The 25,691-nt window shown below is 45.8% G+C and overlaps 2 protein-coding genes across 3 annotated transcripts in view; both read right to left on the bottom strand.

The window, feature by feature from the left end:
* Window positions 1–19,549, bottom strand: part of LOC146196653 (calpain-A-like) — a 35,996-nt gene extending 16,447 nt beyond the window's left edge. Inside the window, exons 1-5 of one of the 2 annotated variants that reach the window (XM_084598415.1) lie at window positions 19,392–19,549; window positions 6,796–7,045; window positions 4,580–4,841; window positions 3,007–3,175; window positions 817–882 (exon numbers count right to left, since the gene is read on the bottom strand). In XM_084598415.1, coding sequence (XP_084454541.1) covers window positions 817–882; window positions 3,007–3,175; window positions 4,580–4,841; window positions 6,796–7,045; window positions 19,392–19,427 — 783 coding nt within the window. In that variant the 5' untranslated portion in view covers window positions 19,428–19,549. Of the gene's footprint in view, window positions 1–816; window positions 883–3,006; window positions 3,176–4,579; window positions 4,842–6,795; window positions 7,046–11,298; window positions 11,718–19,391 lie in introns of those variants that run through there. The other variant, XM_084598416.1, reaches the window with a different exon arrangement.
* Window positions 19,550–23,624: 4,075 nt separating this feature from the next.
* Window positions 23,625–25,691, bottom strand: part of LOC146196651 (calpain-B-like) — a 44,756-nt gene continuing 42,689 nt past the window's right edge. Inside the window, exons 18-19 of the mRNA XM_084597051.1 lie at window positions 23,866–23,924; window positions 23,625–23,773 (exon numbers count right to left, since the gene is read on the bottom strand). Coding sequence (XP_084453177.1) covers window positions 23,747–23,773; window positions 23,866–23,924 — 86 coding nt within the window. The 3' untranslated portion in view covers window positions 23,625–23,746. The remainder of the gene's footprint in view (window positions 23,774–23,865; window positions 23,925–25,691) is intronic.

Below are 25,691 nucleotides of genomic sequence, written 5' to 3'. Positions count from 1 at the left end.
CAAGTCCGCTGGCGCACAAAAAAAAAAAAAACGGAAAAGAGCATGCATTGCCTGGACACCCTTCCCCTTGTCCTGCCAAGCGCCCAGCAGCAGTTCCTCCGACAGAGGCTTCTTGTCTAAACGCTTCAAGGAATCGGCTAGCATACTTCTTTCACACGCCTATACTGGGCACACCAATAATAATCGATGCAGTGTCAGTTGATGAACTAAAGCCGTGGGGCTGAATAGTGAATACGCTTCACAGATGACAGCGAAAATGGGAACATTCTGCTCAGTATTTAAACTGTTTCGTGGTGGGATGTGCAAGTCAAGTTTGAGGGCTGCAAAAAACTAAATTCTAAAAACTAAAATATGATATCTTTTTGTTTGCTACTGTATGGGGCTTTAGAAACTGTCTATAGCAATGTTCAGCCGTTTTCATAATCAAAACGAGCATGCCGGTGGAGATATGGTGTACTATCTCCTCAGGTATTATTTGGGGATGTGATCGATGGAAAAAATTGTTGCATGCATAAGGATAAATTACGGTTCTCCGATATAACGAAAATAGATGTAAGTGATCACAAAATATTGTCGCATTTTTGTTTTTCTGCGTTGCGCTCGTACTATCCCTATAATCGAGGTAAGTTTTGTCTCATGTAAGGCATAACTAGTCGCGTAAGTGAACAAGTGAAACCATAAGTGAAATCGAGCTAGCTTACAGGCATAGCCCCGCCCCTGCAGAAGTGCTGTTTTAGCTGTCAGTCTCATGTCATTCAAAACCTAAGTAGAAGGCTTTTCCGTTACAGTTCTGCACAAGAAAGATACCATGCTTACCTCGGTTGTGCCTGTGACACTGTATTCGTGAAGTGCGTGCAGCCCTTGAACAGCTCTCTCCTCTTGCTGAAGAGAAATGGAAGGAGAATATATGAGGCGGCGAAAATCGGCAGTGGAATTACCTCTATTGCTGAACAGCGTGAAGGGAGAAAGCACCAACTCGGGGTGACTTCGAATTTCACCCCGATTTGTCGCAATAACCTTGACCTTTGACCTCTAACCCCCTCCCGTACGGGCCGGTGTAGGTGTCCACCAAGAACTGTGACAGATATTGCGCTTTTTCTTTACTATAAGACAATTTACAAATGAAGCGCAAGTGCCCCACAGAAAACTGAGAGTACTAGTGCGGTTTCCTTTTCCCAAAAACCACCATAGACCGCCAGCGGCTGCCCCGCCGGGGTGGTGCAGTGGTAAGACGCCCGACTACTGTGCCGGAGTTCCCGGGTTCGAACCCGACCACGGCGGCTGCGTTTCGGTGGAGGCGAAACGAAGTGGCGTCCGTGTGCTGTGCGATGTCAGTGCACGTTAAAGATCCCCAGGTGGTCGAAATTACTCCGTAGCCCTCCACTACGGCCCCCCTTTCTCTCTATCCACTTTCACTCCTACCTTCATCCCTTCCCTTACGGCGCGGTTCAGGTGTCCACAGAGCAAGTGTGACAGATACTGCGCCTTTCCCTTCCTATGAACCAACCAACCAACCGCCAGCGGCTGCGTTTCGATGGAGGCGAAACGAAGTGGCGTCCTGTGCGATGATATCAGTGCACGTTAAAGATCCCCAGGTAGTCGAAACTACTCCGCAGCCCTCCACTACGGCTCCTCTTATCTCTTTCCACTTTCACTCCCACCTTCCCCCTCTCTCTACGGCGCGGTACAGCTGTCCGCAGAGCAAGTGTGGCAGATACTGCGCCTTTCCTTTTCTGAGAACCATTTATATTCTTATTATTATTGACAGCAAATATTTTTAAAAATGTTGAATGCAGAGGAACATTCCCTAATGAAAACCGTGTACAACCTTGCTTCGAGCATATAAAGCCATGCTTAACGAAGCTTTCGCTCGTATAAATGGTTCAAAGAATGATTAAAACTCCCGCCATTTTTTACATATAAGCAAAATAAAAAGAATGAAAGAAACCAGCCGACATTTACCCAATGTCGACGCTTCAGCGTTCGTGTCAAGGTGGTGTTTGAACGTGTCCTAGGCGAAAATAAAACTGCGTTTAGCCATCTTTTAGGGGTAATTCCAAGAATCACAGCAAAATAGTCGCGTCTTTAGCACTGGGTTGAAAAAATGTAGTGAGCGACGTTCAGTGCTCCTTAGGGGAGAGTCACAACCAGTGACTCATTTGTGGCCACTTTTATTGTCATTTGGAGCACTGAGCCTCGCTATTAAGTTAGCGGGCCTATACTGCCAAGTCTTAACTCTCGACCAGAAGTCAATCTCATGAAAGATGAGCTAGTAAATAGATTGCGCACCTATATCATAAGGAAGCTAAGTCTGCAGGTGTAGAGTTTACACTTTTCATTTTATTTGGTCGGACGTCAGCACGGCGGCAGAGTCAGACAAAGCAGCGAACGGCCAGTTACGGAACTCGCAAGATATAGCTGTTCCCGCTAACAAATGTCTGGTCCGGACATTTCCCACGATGGCTTGAAAGCTGCAGCTTCGTCCCCTAGCGGTGGCCAATGCCAGACGATCAAATGGATCCGAGATGGGAGATAGACAACGAAGGCTTACTGAATGTGGCCCCAAGGCTAGAAGGCGCGCTGTTTAATCTTACGACTAGGTCCCAGGTTCCAATTAATGCTTCCCCGATGGATAACGTCGCCCGGAAATTGATATGCTGGACCATGCCATCTAACTCTCCGATAAGAAGTCGCAGCACTTGACATGAGCGCGTCACCAAGCACAACAGCCACGGAAAACATTGACAGGTGAGTCACGCTTTTGCTTTTCGAGCGCGTCACCAAGCACAACAGCCACGGAAAACATTGACAGGTGAGTCACGCTTTTGCTTTTCGTGTGACTTCTAAATTCTCTCAAACATCTTCCTCTACGGTTTCTATGCCACACTTACGCCCCATGGTGGTGGTGGTGATGATGATGATGATGATGATGATAGTATACACATGCCGTCTGACATCAGTGTTGACGACTCACGCTTGAACTGCGCGTCGCATGTAGGTACTCACGAGGATCGAGCACGTGATGAGCGAGTTCCTCTCCAAGCTCTTCTGTATGGTCCTGAACAAGTTCTTGGGCGGGCGCTCCAGCATGAGCTGCTCAGTGAGGCCTCCTGTGAACGTGCCCAATGCTTCGTTGCCGCTGCCTCCCGACAGTGCCGCATAGCCGCCGTGCAGCCTGTCAGACAGCGACAGCCAGTGTCATTCGTCTATCTAGCCACACACATATGCAAAGAAGTGCGTGTGTATATACTATATAGGTATATAGTCCAGCTACCGCACAGTTATTTAACAATGACCCCCTTTGTTTTTCAATGGAGTCTCTTGATTACCCTTTCTGAGCGCAGGACAAGGTCCAGAAGCAAAATTTTGCTGGGTAGTTTTATTAATTTGCTCATATAGTATATATATTGCAATATTCCACATTTGGCTCACAATTACTTTAAAAAAATACAAGCTTATTAGTTTTCTATGGCAGTTTTAACTACTCGGGGCTGGTGCAGGAAGACCATTAAAAGCAAAGTTTTGCTACGCATCGGAAGCATTAACAATTCCCATCAATATGTGCATAACAATCTTGATCCCACCGTTGCCTTGTAATTAAAATGTGTCCTAGAATCCTTGACTTCACTTAGGTTTCTGCGTTAGGCCTAATGCAGCGCCTACGTCGCCGTCTCTTTATCCCGACTTCGCCCTTTATTCCTTGAGGCCATCGTCCACAGGCGGCCAGAGGTGGCAATACACTGGGCAGCCTGACTAAACTCATGGGCAGCTTCACTAATCTGGCATTACGGACTTTTATGCAATCTCTTAGGATCATAACTATATTTTAGGCGGGATGGAGAATCTGGCGTTGAGGTCGGGGTCATTGCGAAAGAAAACAAGTAAGCGGCGTCAGCGTCACTTTCTCTGGTGACGTGGTCCGTGCCCTTGGGATGCGTCCAGGACTGAATCCACCACTTAATTTGAGGTGGAAATACAGCTACTTCTGCCATTTTCGGCCCACATGGCGTCCGCATGCTTATTTAATATTCATTCCGCATTCCAGGCAACTGATAAAAAATTACTTCTTCTTCCGTAATTCAGAGTAGATGGAAGCGCGAAATGGCTGTGGGCATAAGACCATGGCGCCACCCTTGGAGACGGCACGGAAGCCGTTGTTCTGTGCAGCGCCTCCCTCACCCTGTAGCAGGCTTCGCTCAAAGGCCCCTAACAACCAACGAATTATAATGAAGTGTATGGTATCATGTACCTACGTTTTGCACGGTGTTATTAAAAGTGAGATTAAAATTTAGCTTATTTCTAATGCACGGCTTGAGTGACATGTCGAAAAACTTTGAGAAATGAGAAACAATTACTTTTGTAACTCGTTTCGGCAGCACCTATAGCGCTTGTATACGCCGGTCCTGTAGGAGCCGGAAAACTCGTCTCGTTTCATCACGTTCCACCCCAGATGTTCCCGTTTCGGTGCAAGGATAATGGCTTTCGGTTTTGGCACGACGCCACCTCAATGTCGCCGACAGCGGGAGGTAAAACCATTTACTTCCTAAAAAACATGTTATTTGGCGTAAGTCTCGCTCACTTGGCGTAGGCCTTCTCTAGGAGCGCGCTCCAAAACTCGTTGCTCGATTTGGAAGAGATGAAGGCCAGAGACTCGGCCTCCTTGTTGTACGGAAGCCGATCATCGATGACAATGTCGATCCAACGGTTGGCCTTCCACAGCCGGAAGTGGAAGATGCCGGCGTACTTTTCCTTAGCGAAGGTCTGATCCTGGGGAACCACGTTCTTGAACAGCTCACTGTGCAAGGTTAGTGTTGCCATAGAGGCCACCACCCAGCAGTCACCTGGGGACGAAAAACCAATTTACGGGGGGTCTTAATTATCGTGCGTTTTCTTTAATAATTTTCCTTTACTTCGACTACTTTTAATAAATGTGCTCTTAATCATTTTCATTTTTGCCAAGTAATTTTCACTTTCCGTTAGTAAGCTGAGCGGGAATTCCCCAACTGCTTCTGCGCCACCTAGGTGGCGCAGAATTTGTCCATGGCAGCTGCCATGGACAAATTATACAGACAAGCGCATGATTTCAACGACGAGTTGTTTATGAACGCGAACGAGGACCCGTGAAGGGAGACGACAAACGGGAACCATTATTGCTATACGTCATACCCATAACGGCACAGCTTAAGTGTCCGCCAATACTGAAGTCCACTTGCAGACAGCGGCAATACGAAATAAAACCAATCACTTGCATTGAACCAGGGATTGCTTTAGAAGTACGAACGACTGTCAAAGTTGTTGCTGTTTTCCACGAGACGTTCTAGCTGCAGCGCCTTAATAACATTAGAAATATAAGGCAAAATAAGAGAAATGAAATTTTAAACATTTTCCAGTGGCTTTCTTGGTTTTTCTAACTGGAGGTTCCTCCATTTTCTTGCACTTGCCTGCTGAACAAAATTTGTTGCACGAATTAATTGTTCCTTGTTTTATATTGCAGCTGGCTCTTTCCTATTCAAATGAAAAGTTGTTCGAGAGGGGTTATAACCAGCCTTCGGCATTCACCGTTAGGTTCTTACTCAATGTTCGCAGTGGGCGCAGCAGTTGCTTTATTCGTCGCTAAAATCGGACTTGGCGCATAACATCGCGCGAGATTTGCATGTCGAGGCCATTACCTGCTTGACCAGCTTGGTCCGTGCACATATAAAAGCGCTCATTACGACGCGACGGCCATAGCCATATCACATTTCTTTAGATACGAAACATTCATACGATGAACAAAAACCTTGCTTGTCCCTCGCTGGTTCGTCAGCCGTTGTCCATTCACCGAAGCGGCGAGTGTAACGACCGCATGCAAATTACACCCCGCGTGGCAGCGCCCCTCCCCTCTTTCACCTCTGGCGCGCCTCTTGTTCATACGGCGTCACTAACAGACCTTCATGTCGGGCCAGCTTTTAAGGCGAAAACTTTTAATGGCTCATGCTGTCGTGGACAAAATGCGTCCCGCTTTTGCGGCGGCTCTGATTTGTCGAGGCGGGACGACGTCATAGAGGTCTCGACCAGTCACAGACCACCACCACAGTATGCGCGAATGCGTGCCTTAATGATCAATCACAAACAAATAACTAATTAATTATTAAATAACGGCAAATAAGTAATTAGCAAATAAATAAGTAAATAATTATCAACTGAATACCTGATTATTAATTAATAAATTATTGACTAATTAATTATATGGCTAATTCATGTCACTTGCGTAGTACAATGCGGCACTCAGGCTTTCACCTTTCACTACTTTAGTCGCTAAAGTCCCTCGTATTTTTTTTTTTTGCCACTTTCGTATCAAAATCGTGACGCAACTGTTCTTTGTGCAGCGTTCATGGTGACGCCATACCACTTCGCTTCCCATTTAGCATTGACATGCTAGCCAATTTTGAGGCTAGTTTACGATAAGGGATTCGAACCTAAGGCATATGCACTTGCAACAAAGCTTCGTGCAATAAAAACTTCTAACACTTTGCCAGTTTCCCAATGCTAAAACGCCAAGCAATATAATGCGAAACAATGATTTCGCACGTCTGAATCGTTTTAAGCGGTTCTGGCTAATATTTAAAAGTGCTGTTAAAGGTGTTCTTGAGCAACTCCCGTCCTGTCCACGATCCGTTTTAGCTAGATTGACGTTCGGCAAACTGGCTGAAGCAGCCTAAATTGGCTTCAGAAATCTTCATAGCTTTAATTAGCCAAGTCCAAAATGCTAGCTCTCCATCATTATAGGCACGGTCAACGGGCAAAATTACTTACCCATGCCACCTTGCTGGACATCGAAGCGGCTAAAACCTCCCTTCAGGAACTCTGGGTTTTTGGAGATCTCCCAGGGTCTTTTCCAGATGACTTCGAATTCGGGTTTGGAGGTGCCCCAGGCAGTCTCCTTCGCGCAGGGAAACTCCGGGTCCTCGAAGAGCTCTTGACGCTTCAGGCATCGCTCGAGAATAGCATCGTAGTCCTGAGGCTCGCCACTCTTCGTCTTGGTGCCGGAAAAGCGTTCGCCGAACTGCATGCACACGTGTGAGGTTGTTTTATTCACACGTCCACTGTTGCCTGTTCTCAGAGTCATCGACTTGCAAGGAAAAACAAGCAAATAACTAGGAACAACAAATCCGGTTTCGTTCGCAACCACACTGGGGCCACCTCGTATTTTATTGTTGTTGTTGATTCTTATCGACGACTTGCAGAAAATGGTATTTTGATAGATTGTTACGGGCGTGTATATCCAAAATCCACTTATATTACCGCACCATGACAGTGCTCTTGAATAGTGATAAAGTCGGTATAAAAAGGCGGTTTTAATTTGAGGGTATTTAAAAGCCTTATCAGGAAAAAAAAATAATACGGCGTCGCTCATACAAAATGGCTGAAGAGAAGTGACGTCACTAGACCGGAAGTGCAAACTATATGTTTTCTTATACGCGATAAAATGGCTCGAAATTTTAAATGAAGGGCTCCGCCGCCCATCTGGTTTCTTACTTTCCTATGAACACTTTTTTTTTTTTTTCTGATGTAGCGCCATTGCGGGTGCATTAATTTGCCTACAATTTCCTTAAATTTTGTTCATGTAATTCATGTAGAACTTCTTTATCTGTTTTTGATACTCTTCCGGATGGTGCCTTTTTTGTTTGTTTTCTTTAAAGTAGGTTACCCTTCAGTTGCACAATTTATTTTTGTACTGTTAGAAACTGCAGTTTGTGGTTACCTATGAAAGCAGAGTAGATGGAGAAACGTTCACCCTAAAAACTACGGCCTGGGAAAGAAGTTTCCAGCGAGTAACGCGCCCACACTTCCGCCATCCTGTGACGACGCAGCAGGCCTTCGTGCGCCTACCACGTTCTGTCCGCCGAGTACATCAAGGTAACCCAAGAACAACTTCGTTATCTACAGGACACTCCAAACGAAAAGACAACCCCAGCATTCTCGAAACGCAGCGAACAAAGGACTTGCAATATCGGACACTACTTGAAGTACTGTGGCTGCAATTCTTCGAAACGACGCCCCATTTTGCTGGCACGCCGTCAAAAGCGATAAACGACACCGGGCGTGCTCGGCTTTACGTGCCAGGCAGACTCTGAAGAAGCTGCAGGAAACAAGGGGTTAACAGCCCCTCCCTTGTGTTCGCCCGCTGGCCTCAGTCCAAGACTAGGGCCGCGTCCCGGCGGTAGGAAGAGGATGTAAATGGCCGCATTCCGCCTAGCCCCCTCCCTCCCCAGTGTGAACTGAGCCCCTGCTTGAAGAAAGACAGCTCGATAGACAGGGAAAAATATACAAACAAACCTGTTGACTGACATGTTTTGCTGCGTCGGCGCGCAAGAAGCAAGCACGGGTTTCAGAGAAGCCACGCCGCTTCCACACTTGTCACTCTCTGCTCTCGCGATGGGTCCTGATTGCATTGCTTGTTGGCTATTTTATTTTGGGAGAATACTTTCTACGCATAATTTGAGCCCTGCACTAGCTTATTTGGTGGTGTTTCTATGTATGTATGTATGGTTGGTTGGTTTGTGGGGTTTAACGTCCCAAAGCGACTCAGGCTATGAGAGACGCCGTAGTGGAGGACTCCGGAAATTTCGACCACCTGGGGTTCTTTAACGTGCACTGACATCGTACAGCACACGGACGCCACACCGTTTCGCCTCCATCGAAACGCAGCCGCCGAGGCCGGGTTCGAACCCGGGTACTCCGGCACAGTAGTCGGGCGTCTTACCACTGCACCACCCCGGCGGGGCTGTATGTATGTATGTATGTATGTATGTATGTATGTATGTATGTATGTATGTATGTATGTATGTATGTATGTATGTATGTATGTATGTATGTATGTATGTATGTATGTATGTATGTATGTAGACATGTAGGCATATATGTATGTATGTATGTATGTATGTATGTATGTATGTATGTATGTATGTATGTATGTATGTATGTATGTATGTATGTATGTATGTATGTATGTATGTATGTATGTATGTATGTATGTATGTATGTATGTATGTATGTATGTATGTATGTATGTACGTACGTATGTATGGGTATGCGCGCGCGCGCGCGCGCGTGTGTGTGTGTGTGTGTGTGTGTGTGTGTGTGTGTGTGTGTGTGTGTGTGTGTGTGTGTGTGTGTGTGTGTGTGTGTGTGTGTGTGTGTGTGTGTGTGTGTGTGTGTGTGTGTGTATACACTGCGCTCTTTCGTGTTCCAGAAGTGTCATGATTCGTGCCTTTTCTATTTTCTTTTTAAACTTTTCGGTAACTAAAGCTACCATCCTTATTGTAAAGCTAATCGCCGCGCTTTTTGTTGCAGTTGCCATGCCCGTTTCATTCAAGGAATTTCATGTCTATTCTGGTTATATCTTGAAGATTTTAACTCTAGTGGCCACTTTCTGAAAACAAAAAAACAACAGCAGTGCTCGAATGCCTGTAGTCTCCTCATATATTGTGACGCGCACGTCGGGTGCTCATCTGCATCTAGGAAATCATTGGGCAAGTAGCATATATGCGTGCTCTGAATCTGACTGGGTCGATTTTGTAGCGGTGGGTTTTCAAGACCTCTGGTGGCCGCAGTTACGTCGTGAAGAGGCATAGCTACGAGGAGGAGGAGGAGGAGGAGGAGAAGAAGAAGACGAATAAGACGGAAAAGACGAAGAACGAGAAGAAGAAGACGAAAAAGGCGAATAAGGAGAAGAAGACGGAAAAGACGAAGAGGAAGAAGAACGCTCGGTCACCTGCAGCTAATGCTTTCGCTGCACATTCGGTTCAGCAGCGTTGAACCCTTCCCATTTTTTTTTAATTTCTTTTTCTCAAATTGGCGATTGTAAAATATTTGCCTCGATTTCTCGGCATCTTAAGTAAATTATAATTTCTTTGCATTTGCTTTATATTCAGAAATCACATCTTAAACGTCTTTTATTTCTTCCCCTACGCAAAATCCATGAACCAGTGTTTTCTCCTAAACTGGCTTCTCATATAAAAGGAACATTGCACTGTGTTTTACGTATATAATTAGCCGATAGTCTCAGCGTCGTTCCTCCGCCGTGTAATATATTTAGTTGGGTTCATTAACTAACCTCATGGAAAGTGAGGATCGAAAACGTATATATGTACAAATGACACTTGTACATTGCTTGTCATGATTCAATATGAATGGATTGAATATAAGAGCGTCTTCTTTGAAAGGGGTTGGTGGCATTTGCCACCATGCTTGGCTTTTGTTTTGTCTTCTATATCATATTTCTTGACTGTTGCTATAAATCGCTGCACTAGTTCGTCATTTCATTTACTAATTTTTTTTTACTACACTTCTAAACTTGTTTTACCTTTCTGCTTCTCGACCACGAATCTTGCAATAGCTTTTTGCTAACTTTCACCGCAGCTTCATTCACCTGACCACTGTTCTTTAATCTAATGGGCCTCAGGGAGAGTGGGTGGGACTATATTGACATCTAGAAGGATACTATCACATGTGCGCGTTCAATAGAGGTATAAGACAAGCGAGATCAGTGCTAAAATTATCACTCTTGCAATATACTATTTGTCACCGCGACACTTTGAATCCAAAATACACTTCGAGCGAGTTCACACCTGTCTCTATCCAGCTTTTCGCGGGCTTACATTTTTCATACACCGATGAAAGAAAATCTCGCTGTTTTTGTGTGTTAGCTTGATGCCTGCATAACTTCAGTAAACCGTGTCCTCAGATATCTTACTTCTGTATCAAATCCAATAGATTTCCCTTTAGTTAGCTCAACGTCTTATCACTGACAAGATTTCATGATAGCTATGCGTACGCATAATTTCATTTACAAATGAACACTTCAATTTTGGGGCGCGATTCTATGAGATAACGCTCCACTCTTTTCCACAATGTACCACCATTAAACAAATAACTCCAAATTTCGAAAACAAACAAAAATTGTATGTCCTTAATTATCATCGAGGTGCTCTCTGTTTAGCATGTATGTTAACGTTCATGTACATATTTGGACTTCAGGACTGGCGAGTTAGCAAATGATAAACCATCGATGAACACGAAGTCTGGCATGAGCTCATGTTTACATCTGAATAACCACATGTCCTTGCATGTGCTATAGTCGCGGTTACAGGAAACGGCGAAGTGAAGCTACTTGGCAAGCGAGACACGTCTGATCAAGCAAACGGGTTGCCATTACCGTAGGCCAGCTGCATATCCAGAAGTCCGGGACAAACGGCCCATCACAAGGGGGAAATAAAAAAATAGTGCTCAAAACGAGCCGATCGATTAGTTTACCTTGTAGATCTTTTCCTTGTCACGATGATCCGCCATGGTCGTTCTTATTATTTTATCTCCTGCTCAGACAGAGATACCTTGCAACTAGCTGTCTGTGCTCAGCTGAAGAAGACTTCCAAGGCAACAACGCCGCCAGCGACTGTGTACGATGTGGGCGCTGTCTCACAGACAGGGATGCTTCAGTCCCGACAAATGCCACTCTTGGGGGTAACGCGGAGCGATTAAAATAACCCCCCGCCGTCTCACCTCTCCGGCGCTGTGAACGCCCTCAAACAGTCTAGAGCTTGACGCAAGCTTTTTTTCTCTCTTTATCTGACCGTTCGTTTCGCGCCAAGGACTGGGATTGTTTTGACTAATTGTCTGGCACAAGACAACTCTTTGACGGAGGACCGTTCCTCGGAGCTAGAGACGGCGCGCACTGACCGACAAGACTGGCTAGACAGGCACCGTGGCGCAAGAAGAGGGAGAGACTAAGTGCGACGGGAGAGAGCGAAAATGTGTTTTGCTCAGTGAAGGCTCCACGCGCTATATCTTCGGATTACTGAGGACGCCCCTTAATTCAGCCACTTGACATCCCCTCACTGCTCCGTCGGCCTTCGCCGGCGGTTTCATATTTAGTTGATATGCATTCCTTCTCATGTTTGTATTTGCTCTTGCGGAGCAAACCGCTTTTGGGCAACGCGCGCTGACGAGGCGTTCAAGCATTGGCAATGTCCTTGACCGCTCGTACTCGGATCTATCTTCGTACGCCCCGACCAAAAAGGGCTAACTGATTACCTAATTGCGGGATTTTTTTTTTATCCTTTCTTACTGGCAGCTGAATTCCTCGTGGACCCGAAGAGTCATACAGAGGCGCCAGCGAAGCGCTGAACTCGTTCGCTGAGCCCGAACGAAGAGTGCTGCATTTAGCGAGCTCGGGTTCTTTAAACGCGCGGGCTGCCTACGATATGGTATCGCCCGCATGGAGGCCTCACTCCCGTTACACTAAGGCAGAGAAGAGCAAGGCTCTTGTTTTTGACCGGGTTTCAGGCGACACTATACTCGGCCGCGATAACGGATTCTCTTTGAGCTCGCGCGATTCATCACTTGAAGAGTTGTCACGCTGTCGGTAACAAGATCGGGTGTAGTGGTGGTTACAATCTTCTTGGTGTCTGGTTCTTGGCGAGTAGTTGATACAAACTTCTCGGAATACTGTCTGCGTGTGGTCGCGAAAAATTTGCATATGTTTACAACACATCTACTCGAAGCGCATGTGAGGAGAGCTTTGGGAATATTTACCAACGTGTCTTGTAAGCCTTTCAATGCCGCAAGTGTTTTCCTTTGACTTCAAGCAAAATTTAAATGGATTCGACCTTCCGAGGGCAATGAAAAATTTTTGCTTCATGTTTACTTATCGCGGGTTTTACGACAGAAAATAAACAAATAAGTGACACACAAGACAATATGCTCAGTACTTGACAACCACCTTGAAAGAGAATGAATACATTTCACACTCGCCTGATTGTAGTCAAATGGCTACAAAGGTTACTTTTATCGATTTAATTTTAATTTCCTTAGTGGGCACTTTCAAAATATTGGATTATTCTTTAATAATTGTCCAAGTGTGAAACGTGAAAAGCACTACACGTAAAGGAATGTGTGAGATAACTGGATCAGGAGCACCTAAATGCACTAAGAGAGACTTCACTTATTTAACGGGCTCACGTGAATTCATTGCTAGAGTCAATCAAGCATGCAGATTCCTAAAGGAGCAAAACATGTTTCTCTTAGAGATTCTGGCAATGCTGTCTTTTTTTCATTCAGGGCAGTCGCATAAAACATGTTAAAAAGCAGCTAACTGCAATCTTTGCTTGTTTACAGTCTGGATTAGCTGCGAACCATAGATTATGTGGTGTCTCATGAGTGTGTTTAAAAAGGCTCTGGCTGGCGCTTTTTCGCAGCTGCGTCGACGCTTGAACCGCGCCGTAAGGGAAGGGAGGAAGGAGGGAGTGCTCACGCACGTTCACACACAGTTTGCAAGCGTCCGCGCTCTCCGTGCTTACGCACCGCTCACTCCCGTCCTCATGCACTTCGCTCTCCTGGCGTTCCGCGGATCGCACTCTCTCACCGCATGCGATGCGAGCAAGGTCCGATGTTGCATGCGCCAAAGCAGGGGTCGGGACGCATCACTCAGGATCCAAGGGGCGGACGGCCGCCGCCCAGGGTAAGGAATTGCGCATTAATAACGTAAACAACGGCTAGCAAAACAGCGAGCGCAAGCCGCTACTAGACGAGCGCGTCGTGCACCTCTAGACGCCTGTACGTCTGGTGATAATCCTGCATGGAGTCTTCACAATGCCTTGGACAGTGATGACTCGGCATCAACAACAGGACGAGAAGAATCACACAGTAGCCAAGAACGGTGGAATGCAACCAGGCGACAACGACGTGCTCAGGAGGCTTCTGAAGATCGAGAGTAAAGGATTGAGAAAGAACGAGTTCGCGATGTTGCAAGACAGGCAAAACGGCGTGAAGAGCGTAAAAGACAACTCCTGGCATTCCCCGGATCGCACTTTCTCACCGCATTCGATGCGAGCAAGGTGCGATATTGCATGCGCGCGTCGAAATCCAGGCACATGCGCCAAAGCAGTGGTCGGGGCGCACCACTCAGGGTCCAAGGGGCGTACAGCTGCCGGCGACTACAATAAAGACCCGACGAGAGACAGTGCTTTCTTCCAGACTCTAAACACAAACTGTCTCCTATAGTTGAGCCATTTACAATCTACACAATTTTCTGCTGACAAAAAGAGGCAAACCTCAATGCGAAAAACGTGGAGAACAACTAACTAATAACCAGGTCTTATTATCATGCACAGGTCTCGAAACACTAAGAAAAAAAATATTTTGCCTCATTTTACAAACAACACATTCCTTTCACCCAAAACTGATTTTAGGTGAAGATGCACTTGTAGATTTGTCTTGTGTTTTCAGTTTTCTAAAAGAAGCAAATGTCTTATGCAAACTATAGAATAAATGAAGTGTGCATCAGTAAACAAATTAAAACCTCAAGCTTTCTACATCATTGCATTAGCAGCTTATGCGCCAAAAGAACCAGCACAACCCATTCCGTTAATACTTTCTAAACAAACTCTAGTTAGAACACACGCGTTTTTCCCCTTTGTTTCACACACAAAAAATAACCTTGCTCTTGGCGCATGATAGCCTTAGTTGCTTATGCGCCAAAAAAAAAAATACCAACACAACACAACAATCTAAGAATGCAACGCATTGGGGAAGCAGTTTGGACCTTGTGATGTACAGGGCTACAGCCGAAGATGGATACGTGGTCAGTCGCGTCGAGACCAAGTCTCACTACTTTACGGACCACCGATTTGTTTTCATCGGAGTAAATAAAGCCAAGGAAGAACATTAGTCATTCATTGTGTATCGTGTCTTTAATCGTGGCTAAACACGTCAAGCTACACCCGCAGCTACGCTACATGCCGAACCTTAAGCGCAACCATGGCAGTATTGCTTGTGCAACTTACCAGGTTTAACTACTAGTGGAAATCAAGAAGAAGAAATGGGCATGCGCAGGACATGTAGTGCGAAGAGAGGATAACCGATGGTCGCTTAGGGTACTAACAAACTGGATTCCAAGGAAAGGAAAGCGTAGCAGGGGGCGGCAGAAAGTTAGGTGGGCGGATGAGATTAAGTTCGCAGGGGTCAAGTGGATGCAGCTAGCACAGAACCGGGTTAAGTGGAGAAATATGGGAGAGGCCTTCGCCCTGCAGTGGGTATAGTCAGGCTGACGATGATGATGAAACTACTGCCATTTTTTTCTTCACCGATCAGCGTAAAATGTATTAGCATCCCTTTCATTCAGAAGATCACTCTCAGAAGCTGCATGGAGACGGACTTTTTGTGCCGAAGTGATTAGCTCGCCGATTTCTAGGCGCACCAATACATAAGTCATTCCGGAAGAAATAAAAAAAAAGATAAACGTTACGAGTGCCGAACTCGTCACTGGCAAGTGTTTTACGCGCATGGCTTGCATGAAGACGCCTTCCCCAAGTGGACGATAGAAAGGACAGTAAAATGAAACGCTGCAAGCGTTGTCGTAACCCGTAACATTCACGAGCAAACTGCGATGGCGGAATTAATTCGAACGCAGACTTTCGTGGTTAGGCTGCACTCGCGTCTTCCTAAGTGCCGATCACGGAGTCCATAAGTGTTTCGGCGTCATCATTAATTCAAGAGCTTGAATCGAATGTTGCGAAAAAACGAACATTTCGTTTGATGCTCAAAGTTTACCAGCAAAGAACGCGGCACTCGACTCGAGCGAATGTCAGTAGAGACAAAAGAAAATTATTATTACAGAGAGTTTTTTTGTAAAAATTATAATATCGTGCTTAAGCGTTGTTGCATAGATTGTTGTCTTCTGTCACATAGCTTTTGTGTGGTTGGCTGAAATGTGGCACATATTTGTCGCCCATTAAATGTCATTTTACGGTGAGATGCATCTCACGCTCCACCGCAGAATCGTCCACATCACATCTACGTTCTGGTCTTCCTCAAGCCTCATCTTTCGCTTCTCCACGGAACCGTCGGCCTCACGTCTACGTCCTTGTCTTCCTCGAGCTTCATCTCTCGCTTCTCCACGGAACCGTTGGCCTCACGTCTACGTCCTTGTCTTCATCGAGCTTCATCTCTCGCTTCTCCACGGAACCGTCGGCATCACGTCTGCGTCCTTGTCTTCCTCGAGCTTCATCTCGCTTCTCCACGGAACCGTCGGCCTCACGTCTACGTCCTCGTCTTCCTCGAGCTTCATCTCTCGCTTCTCCACGGAACCGTCGGCCTCACGTCTACGTCATCGTCTTCCTCGAGCTTCATCTCTCGCTTCTTCACGGAACCGTCGGCCTCACGTCTACGTCCTCGTCTTCCTAGAGCTTCATCTCTCGCTTCTCCACGGAACCGTTGGCCTCACGTCTACGTCCTTGTCTTTCTCGAGCTTCATCTCTCGCTTCTCCACGGAACCGTCGGCCTCACGTCTACGTCCTTGTCTTTCTCGAGCGTCATCTCTCGCTACTCCACGGAACCGTCGGCCTCACGTCTACGTCCTTGTCTTCCTCGAGCTTCATCTCTCGCTTCTCCACGGAACCGTCGGCCTCACGTCTACGTCATCGTCTTCCTCGAGCTTCATCTCTCGCTTTTCCACGGAACCGTTGGCCTCACGTCTACGTCCTCGTCTTTCTCGAGCTTCATCTCTCGCTTCTCCACGGAACCGTCGGCCTCACGTCTACGTACTTGTCTTTCTCGAGCTTCATCTCTCGCTTCTCCATGGAACCGTCGGCCTCACGTCTACGTCCTTGTCTTCCTCGAGCTTCATCTCTCGCTTCTCCACGGAACCGTCGGCCTCACGTCTACGTCCTTGTCTTCCTCGAGCTTCATTTCTCGCTTCTCCACGGAACCGTCGGCCTCACGTCTACGTCCTCGTCTTCCTCGAGCTTCATCTCTCGCTTCTCCACGGAACCGTCGGCCTCACGTCTACGTCCTTGTCTTTCTCGAGCTTCATATCTCGCTTCTCCACGGAACCGTCGGCCTCACATATACGTCCTTGTCTTCCTCGAGCTTCATCTCTCGCTTCTCCACGGAACCGTCGGCCTCACGTCTACGTCCTCGTCTTCCTCGAGCATCATCTCTCGCTTCTCCACGGAACCGTCGGCCTCACGTCTACGCCCTCGTCTTCCTTGAGCTTCATCTTTCGCTTCTCCACGGAACCGTTGGCCTCACGTCTACGTCCTTGTCTTTCTCGAGCTTCATCTCTCGCTTCTCCACGGAACCGTTGGCTTCACGTCTACGTCCTTGTCTTCCTCGAGCTTCATCTCTCGCTTCTCCGCGGAATCGTCGACCTCACGTCTACGTCCTCGCCTCCCTCGACGCGCTGCGCTTTTACGGAAATAAAGTTTTCACCACCACCACCACCGGGTGTCGCTTCTCCGCGTCTCTCGCTGCGCCTCGTGTAGAGGAAGGCGAGGACGTATAGACGTGAGGTCGATGATTCCGCGGATAAGCGAGAGATGAAGCTCGAGGAAGACGAGGACGTAGATGTGAGGCCAACGGTTTCGTGGAGAAGCGAGAGATGGAGCTCGAGGGAGGCGAGGATGTAGACGCGAGGTTGACGATTCCGAGGAGAAGCAAGAGATGAGGTTTGAGGAGCGCTGCAGCATTGTTATGCACAGCTTCTTTACAAGCAAAACAAGATTTTGCACCAGATATTTTATAGACTCCTGGTTAGTCGTCTCGCTTTAAAACAAAAATTAAAATTGTACCAATGCTTCAAACTAAGATGACATTTTCTTCTGTGCCCATTTAACATCGATTTTCTAAGTGTAGCAACCTTGTGACAAGCATTACCTCTATCGGCAAGCGAAATGAATTCGCTGTCAAAGTCAGGTTTAATTGATCAACGAGCGCATTTGCACGTTACGCCCACCATGTACTTTTTTTTGCTATTTTAGCAACGACAAGCGAGCCGCGCACTGCAGACGCGTTGACGTCTCTACGGGGGCGATAATATGTGCCTAAAGCACATGTCATCCAAACCAACCTAAGTGCACTCCGTATTCCTGCCCGACCTTTCCCCTCCGTATCAGACATTCGCCCGCATGATCTAATTATCTTGAATTATATGCTAAATTTGAACACTGTATTTTCTCCTGCTCCGTTGCAATTCAGTTCCCTCATTTTGCACGCCCTTATGTCTCAGAGTTGTGGGCTTGGCTGGCCCCGGATAAGCTAACGGACCAGTTGGCCTTGGCGACCCTTGCTGAGGACATTCTCGACGCTTAATACTGCGCCTCAATAAGTTTTCCCTCCTCCTCTTTCTCACGAAAAACACAGTGCATTGTAGTTTCCACCGCTTATAACGCGTTTCGCGGAGGCCGTGAAAATTCGTGCTATAACCAAAACATCGTTTGTTTGTTTTTTCCAGGTCTAAATATACGCCAGATATATACGTTTTGTTTGATTTGGTTTCTGGGGTTTTACGTCCTAAAGCGACTCAGGTTATGAGAGAAACCGTAGTTGGAAGGTTTCGGAAATTTCGGCTACTTGGGGTTCTTTAATGCGCAATGGCATCGCACAACAGACGGGAACTTTTCTTCCAGCCTTCACCGCAAAGCAGCTGACGCGGCCGGGATTCGAACCCGCGCCCTTGGGTTCAGCAGTCCGGCGCCCAAACCACTGAGCCACCTCAGCGGGGAACACGCCAGATTGCTGCTTGCTTTAGTAAATTCTTTACTGGTTTAAAATATAGCCATTTTGAGGCCTGCGTACCAACTCGTCGCAGTCAAGATGTGAAGTGATTTTCAACAGTACGATAAAAGTGGTTTTATCACAATGTGGGGTTAGAAATAGACGGACGCGTGCGTCGACAACCTGATATGCGGTCGTCCCTACATGAAGTGGCAGCGTATACACGTGTTCAGCATATTTCAAAACTACACTATTACCGGTACTTCGCTTCGCTCGACCGCTTCTTAAGTGGTACATATGACTTCACGTTAAGTCGTATAGGAGACAGACCGATGGCCGAAAAAAAATATATATAAGAACACGTTATATCCAGTTCCGCGCGGTTGCTACAAGTAGTCTCCACACATGCAAAAAAAAAAAAAAAAACAATGGAAAAATTGATCACAAAGGTTGAAACGAGCACGCGGACGTATTTAAAGGACACTGACTCCCTCCTCTTCAAAGTCGTAATTTTTGGTGGGGAAACAGCTAAAACTAGCCTTCTACTTTTTTTTTTTTCAAAGATAGTAAAAGAAGAGGCTAAGTGAAAATAAGATCGCGCCTTTCTACCACCCCTTCTACATCCGCGTTCTCCAAGTTATTAAAGTTTAAAAAGTTTTTTTCATGCATATTTTACTCTGAATTTCAAGAGTCGCAGGAGCAGAAAACATTTCGGCAGCGATTTTGGGGCTAGTGCAGCTGAAAACCTGCAACAATCCCAACCTTAGTCTCAGCACCTGAAAATTCTTTAATATCAGCGAAGTAAGGAGAGAAATGTATTTCAGTTTCCTATAATGGATGCATTTTGGGCACTATACCTTATAGACGCGGGCTTTCTCTTCTGCTGGCGGCATGGCTCTGTGACGGCAGTCCTCAACGAGTGGAGAAGCTTCGACGTCGTCGTAGGCTGCCGCTGTTATGATGCCGACGGTCGAGCGCAGATTGCCAACAAGGGCGCCCGCGTTAAAACACGCAACGGCCAAACCGGTAGACCATGAGTGCGTTGTGCACGGTAATATAGGCTTCGTGCGCGGCACCTTTGGTGTTTTGCTGCATCCGCTGCCCATAGGAGGAAGTTCTTGGCGACTCCTACTGGCGCCAAGGAAGACGAGACGTGCTTACATCTCTCGCCATAGTAATTGACTCCGAAGTCGCGAACCGTTGTCCCCCCCCCCCCCCCTGTAATAGATGCCAACGACGGAGCGCGTTTCATTAGGAGAGCTTGTTTGTGCCAGACGTTCAGATGTCGAAGTCGTTGTCATAGCGTAGAGAAGGGGTGGCTGGTGTTCCCGCACTTCTTTTCATTTTAAAACTCTCTCTCTCTCTCTTTCTGTCTGCAGCGATTGAAGTTTCACCGTACCGGTAATATTGATTTTCAGTCGCCCGAACCTTGCGAAACTTTTCCTTTTCGTGCAGAGAATGTTACACGTGGAGGCGCTCACTCGAAGTGAAAACGTGTTGTTTGGAGTATTTCAGCCATGCTCTTTTGTCAGTGCGAGTTCTCACGGTGCAAATGAAAAGTTTTTACAATATTAATAAGTTCTCGCTCCACAGAAGGCGAATCGATGCAATGCGTCTTTACGAAGGCGCCTGAGAAATCGCTCAGAATGCCCTTCGGGCACGCTATCGGTGTTAGAGTCGATTGAATGTTTATGTATTCTTTAAAGAGGGTTAACGTTTTGTTTACATTTTTTTTTTCCTTGCGTGGCACGTGAATAGATCAATAGGACAGGCCACACGCAGCACCCCTTGGTGCCATGCATGCGAAAGCCACTGGCCTTACTCGACATTTATTGTAAAACTCTCAAGACAGAAAAGAAACTAAAATAAATGGGAGAGAGAGCCCGCACCGAACTAAGGGCAAAACCAATTGAACATAAAAAAAAAAAAGGGGGCAGACGCTCAAGGGAAAATTTAGGAAAACATGATTAGAAGAAAAGGAAAACAATGACAGAAACGACACGCGGGCAAGGATTTATTCCAGGATAGACAACCCCCCAAAATGTTATTTACTGTGAAACAAGAAAACATCAGGCTGGATCCAGCATGCTCAGGATCTTCAGATGCACTACATTCACGAACCCCAATGTCAATCTCCCGTGTGCTTGTTTCATATACTTCACCTTTGCGTTTCTTTCCTTCACCCCTCCAATCATTTTCTTCTTAGACGTGTAAGCATACATCCAAAACTTTCTCTGCTGCCTAATTCATGGCTCATCCCCCTGTGTGGGTATGTGCCTTATGTTATTTGGTAGACAACAACATCTTCAGATGTACTCGCAGGTGCCCAGGATGAGGGAAGGCGCGTGGAACTGTAGGAAGGAAGCAAAGTCAAGAAAAGAAGACGAGGGAATAAGAAAAGGGGGAAAATGAAGTACAGAAAGGAGGAGGTTAGTAGCAAAAATATAGGAGAGAGAAAAGTAAACCAGTAGAAATAAGAAACAGGTCTATAGGGACTGGGGAAATGATAGTGAAACACATATCGGCCAGACCGGGGTGTTGTTTATGTCAGGCGCGTACTGTGTGACAAACTTCTAAGCATGGTGTTCGCAGTGTGATACAGAGGCGGCCAGCGATTCTGGACAACTGGTTTGCGGATCGTCGCCGAGTGAGGAACGCGGAGCAGGGCTAAAGGTCAAGGATTCAACTAAGGCGTGGTGCAAAACACGATCCGGTACCAGTTGATTGAGTTTTGTGTTTTGAGACATTTTGGCATAGTGCCCCAGCTTGGCTACAGCCCCGAGAACGCATGGCTTTCGCGTGCTAATGACAGATGCCTAATGCGGACTTATTATCAGGCAGCCGTTCATGAGGCGCCAAGTGCGTATGCGGCCACAACAGAGCGAAAGAAATGGGAAACCCTAGATTAGCCAGCTCCTAACCTCTTGCCTCTCAAAGGCCACGTGAATGGGCAACATATGTACATTATGAACAGAGCGCTAAGTGATGGGAAGCTTTACATTACGCTGCGTTCTTGTACAGAGTGCTTATAGCATGCGCGCGCGTGTGTGTGTGTGTGTGGGGGGGGGGGGGGGGTGCAGAGAAAGGGTGAGAGTAAGAGAGAGACTGATGGACACCCTGAATGTCCAAGATGACACTGGTTTAAGCCAGGCAAGTTTTGTTCCCAGCTGTCAACCGCTTGACAATTGGTTAATTGACACGTTTTCTGTACCATAAATTCTCAACTGGCGGAGTTTCTTTGTGAACAGGATGATAAGGATATTTATATTTGTCGACTATATAATTACGTACCACGTATCACGTCATCTGGCACAGTTTTGTGGCTGAGCCGCCTTCTATCTTTTATGTTCTCATATGCGTCGTGTGAGCAGTATTTGTCTCAAAATGAAACCATATAAGACTAGTGCGGATGCACTCAGCATGCAGAGGCATTTGAATTAACATTTCGTGCTATTTCATTACAGGTGCCGTATCTGCTCTTTGGTGACCTCCCACGAGCAGTTGCTACGAGGTCTGCTGAAAAGCGCGTTCTACGTACGAAACCTCGCCATTGACTCGTCTTCGTCCCGCACCCAGAAGCAAGAATGATACTTTGTCGCCGCTGCGGCGTTTGACATTTTAAGTGTCTTGAACGCTTGTAGCTAGGTATTTATAGCTATTGCCCGTCTATTTGTCCGCGAGGCGTTAGAGCTCACAGCGCTGGAGAATTGCCAAGTTTGGATTATTTATATTCATGTCGCCTTTTCCTGCCTTGTTCATTTCGTCACAGCAGCCTTCGCAGTGTCCGTTCTTGCTAGGCCATCTACAAACTGTTACATTTGGCCACCGGTCACTCCGCTCACCACCAGTTACCGAAATGAATGCTACTTTTCGATTGAGGAAGTGATTTTAATGGTGGCCGTAATTTGTTGCATTAAAGGTCTAGCTGTTTCGAATTTTTAATTTCTTTCGTTCTTCTTTTTTTCTCTCGGTTTTCCTTCTGGAACATCTGCCACCAACGTGCGTTTGGGCCGCTAGATGGGATGCTTGTATAGATTTTTTGTTTCTTTTTGCATGTACGCGTCAATAAAACAAGGTGACACAAATAGCAAGTATATTTACAACTTATAGCAGATACACTCTTGCGCAACCTTGTGTTTTTTCCTGTTAGCTGAGACTTGTATTTCTTATTTATTTGTCTAAAGGCGCTGACTTCCTGCTCACCTCAGGAGGTGTTGATACTTATTTTTATTCACCCCACATGATTAAAAGGAAAGCTTTTGTTTGCTATGTTTGTGTGGTTCCTACCAGCAAGTACTCTGCAACATGATTCTGTTACTAAGGAAAATATGCATCCAATGAGCAAAACAAAAAGTTGAAAGAATAAAACCAAGGACGTCTATAGCAGATTCCATGGATATACGGAGTAGGCCTTGAAACTAAAGACATCGTAGTGAACCGAGGCACTCAAGCAGAAGGCGTAACTTTTTTACGCATTATAGCAACGGCTTAAGTTTGACAGTGTGTAACTAATGGAGCGTTGTGCAATTTTCGAATTTAGCCTCGAAACTAGTGACAGCACAGTGAAGCATGGGACTGTGGCTGAAGGCGGCACTGTTTCACGCATAACAATTAACATCGGTTTAAGTTCGACAACCTACTAACACTGCGTTGCACATTTTTTATTTTTTTTTAATTTGCAGACTTGAAAACCCAAACACGCGCCCCAAAGGCAGCGGCGCAGTCTTGGCAAAGTTCCTGAACAAAAAATAAAAATGCCACAAGCTACATTCGAGTTGCGCGCATTTAATATTATTTTGACGTCTGTACGAGGCTTCATTGCGCAATAAATGCTCTCCGGTCGTCTCTATATCACCGTGTTTTTGTTTTTATAGCATGCACATTCGTAACCACAGAGACCTTGCATTCTCATAGCACGCTCCTTGAGCAGACTCGTACCTCAAGAAGACGCCCACTAGAAGAGGTCATAAAAAAAAAGAAAAAAAGACAGACGCATGGCGGAGTCCAAAACAATCAAGACGAAGGCACAGTTGGATGGCATTGCCATTGCCATTAGCGGATGGCAATGACAATGGCATTTTATAGGGAAAGTAATCCGATCGAAAGAATGACGCTTTATTTCTAGTCAGATATTGAAACTAAATAAGCGAAGTTGACGAAGTGCCCTAGGCAGTTCTGGTTGGCGCTTCTGAAGATGCCGTCGTTGATACGGCTAGCAGTACATTGTGTACTTAAGCCACTGCAAAAAAAGAAAAAGAAAACAAAAGAAATAAGATTTTAAGAGTCGATCACTCCTGCTTCCACGCGTGCTGCTGCAGAGAACGTACTTACCTCATTGAGACTTAGAACAACCTCATTCTCATTGTCCGGATCCCAGCCTCTGTAAACGTCTGTGAAGAATAAAGAGCAGAGTAGACAAAACAATACTGGGGCATAAATGGCCGAGAAAAGGATACAGGCTGCATACAAATGTGAACAATAAAGAGCAGAGTAGACAAAACAATACTGGGGCATAAATGGCCGAAAAAAGGGTACAGGCTGCATACAAACTATACAAATCACAATTTTAGAGATGCGCTCATTCAAGAAAAATGATTTCTTACCGTCCAGTCTTCACAGCGGAACTCTGGATAACAGGTGTGTATATGATTTCGAACACTTCGGATTATTTATCACTAGTTGTAAACACAGTCTTGTTTGATAAAAAAGTGACTTGCGATAACGCGATCAGCACTGCTGTGCATCAGCCGATCAACATGCACTACGGCTGATATTATTATAGGGTCCCGTGATTTTTAAGAAAATGTGAAATTTTAAAAACTCGATAAAACAAAATTGGCATAGAGGCCCTCAGTTTCTCCCCCTACGTTTTACAGGAGATCGCAGATACTTAACATTTAAACTTGGCCCTTGTGAAACATTACGCCGCCGCATTTAGTGCTATGACTAGCTAAGTTGTCATACGAAGCTATTTAATTGTAAAAAAAAATGTTTTCAGTACATGTTTTCTTTAACTATGGCCGTATAGAATAGCGAGTTAAGCCCTTTGTTTCGAATTCTGCTTTTATCAGTCGTTAATGGCAATTTCAAACGTAACAGATATATATAGTGCACACCAATTTTTCTATTACCTTGTCTCCAAATACAGCAACCGAATTTAGGGCGGAACTATATGCTTTTCTTTAACGAATTTTAGGCGCACTCAGTACTTGCGGCGTATTTTATTCGACGTGCTATAAAACGAGTATAATAAGGCTGTCAAGTGATAGCTGGGAGGTTGACCTCTCCCTGCTTACAATTTTGCGATTCTCTTAATTTTGGCTGGCTGTATACATAGCGAGAAAAATTCATAAACTTATTTAACTTTGAAATCGCCTAGGGCATGACCCTTGCTGCAAGCAAGATAAGATAGTAAAGTTGTGCACCTTCAAGACGCAGAAATATATACCCGATGTTCTAGCAATTTTCTCCATTTGGTTTTCGAGTAATGGAAATGACTTCCAAAGTGTTGCTTGTTTACAGGGCTGACTTGTTTTCCGATCTGCCTTTGAAACGAAGCGTTAGCTATCTTTATTTACCCTGTGTTTTTGCTATGTATTATACTTTTTCACTGTATATCTAGTTTTTATGCTGTCTGCGACATTGCAGGAATGTGTGCAATGACAACTGGAACTGTGGCAACTGTTTTCTGTGCAGACTATGGTGTGCATATTCACGCGTTTGCACATGCATACGAAAGAGCAGAGGTCTTCTCTGCCAAGTTTGCGGTGACAACCTGTGTGTTTGAAAGTGTCGCCGAGTGTTTGTACTTACTGCGAAAGTGTAGAGTCCTCTGCAACTGAGTCAGTATGTAAACAACGACAACTACTTTTTATGGAAGTGCCACCAACTGCATAAGAGGTCTCCTCGATAACTTGGATCACCCCAAGGAATTTCACTGTATCATGACATAGTCGCCCTCCACTTGCATCCTAATTTCTACTTTACTTCCCTTTCCCCCCTTTCCCAGTGTGGAGTATTTTCCTCTTTACTTCCCTTTTTCCCCTTTCCCAGTGTGGAGTATCTGGCCAGAGTCTCTTCACCACCTGCCGACTTCTCCGCCTTTACTTCTGTTAAGTAACTTTCTGTCTATACGTATTATCTTGAGGTTGTTATAA

The sequence above is a fragment of the Amblyomma maculatum genome, chromosome 3 (genome assembly GCF_055883805.1).
Source record: "Amblyomma maculatum isolate TAMU_Amacu chromosome 3, ASM5588380v1, whole genome shotgun sequence".
NCBI lineage: Eukaryota > Metazoa > Arthropoda > Arachnida > Ixodida > Ixodidae > Amblyomma > Amblyomma maculatum.
Note: the sequence above shows the minus strand (reverse complement) of the source record. Positions and strands in the feature narration are given on the sequence as shown.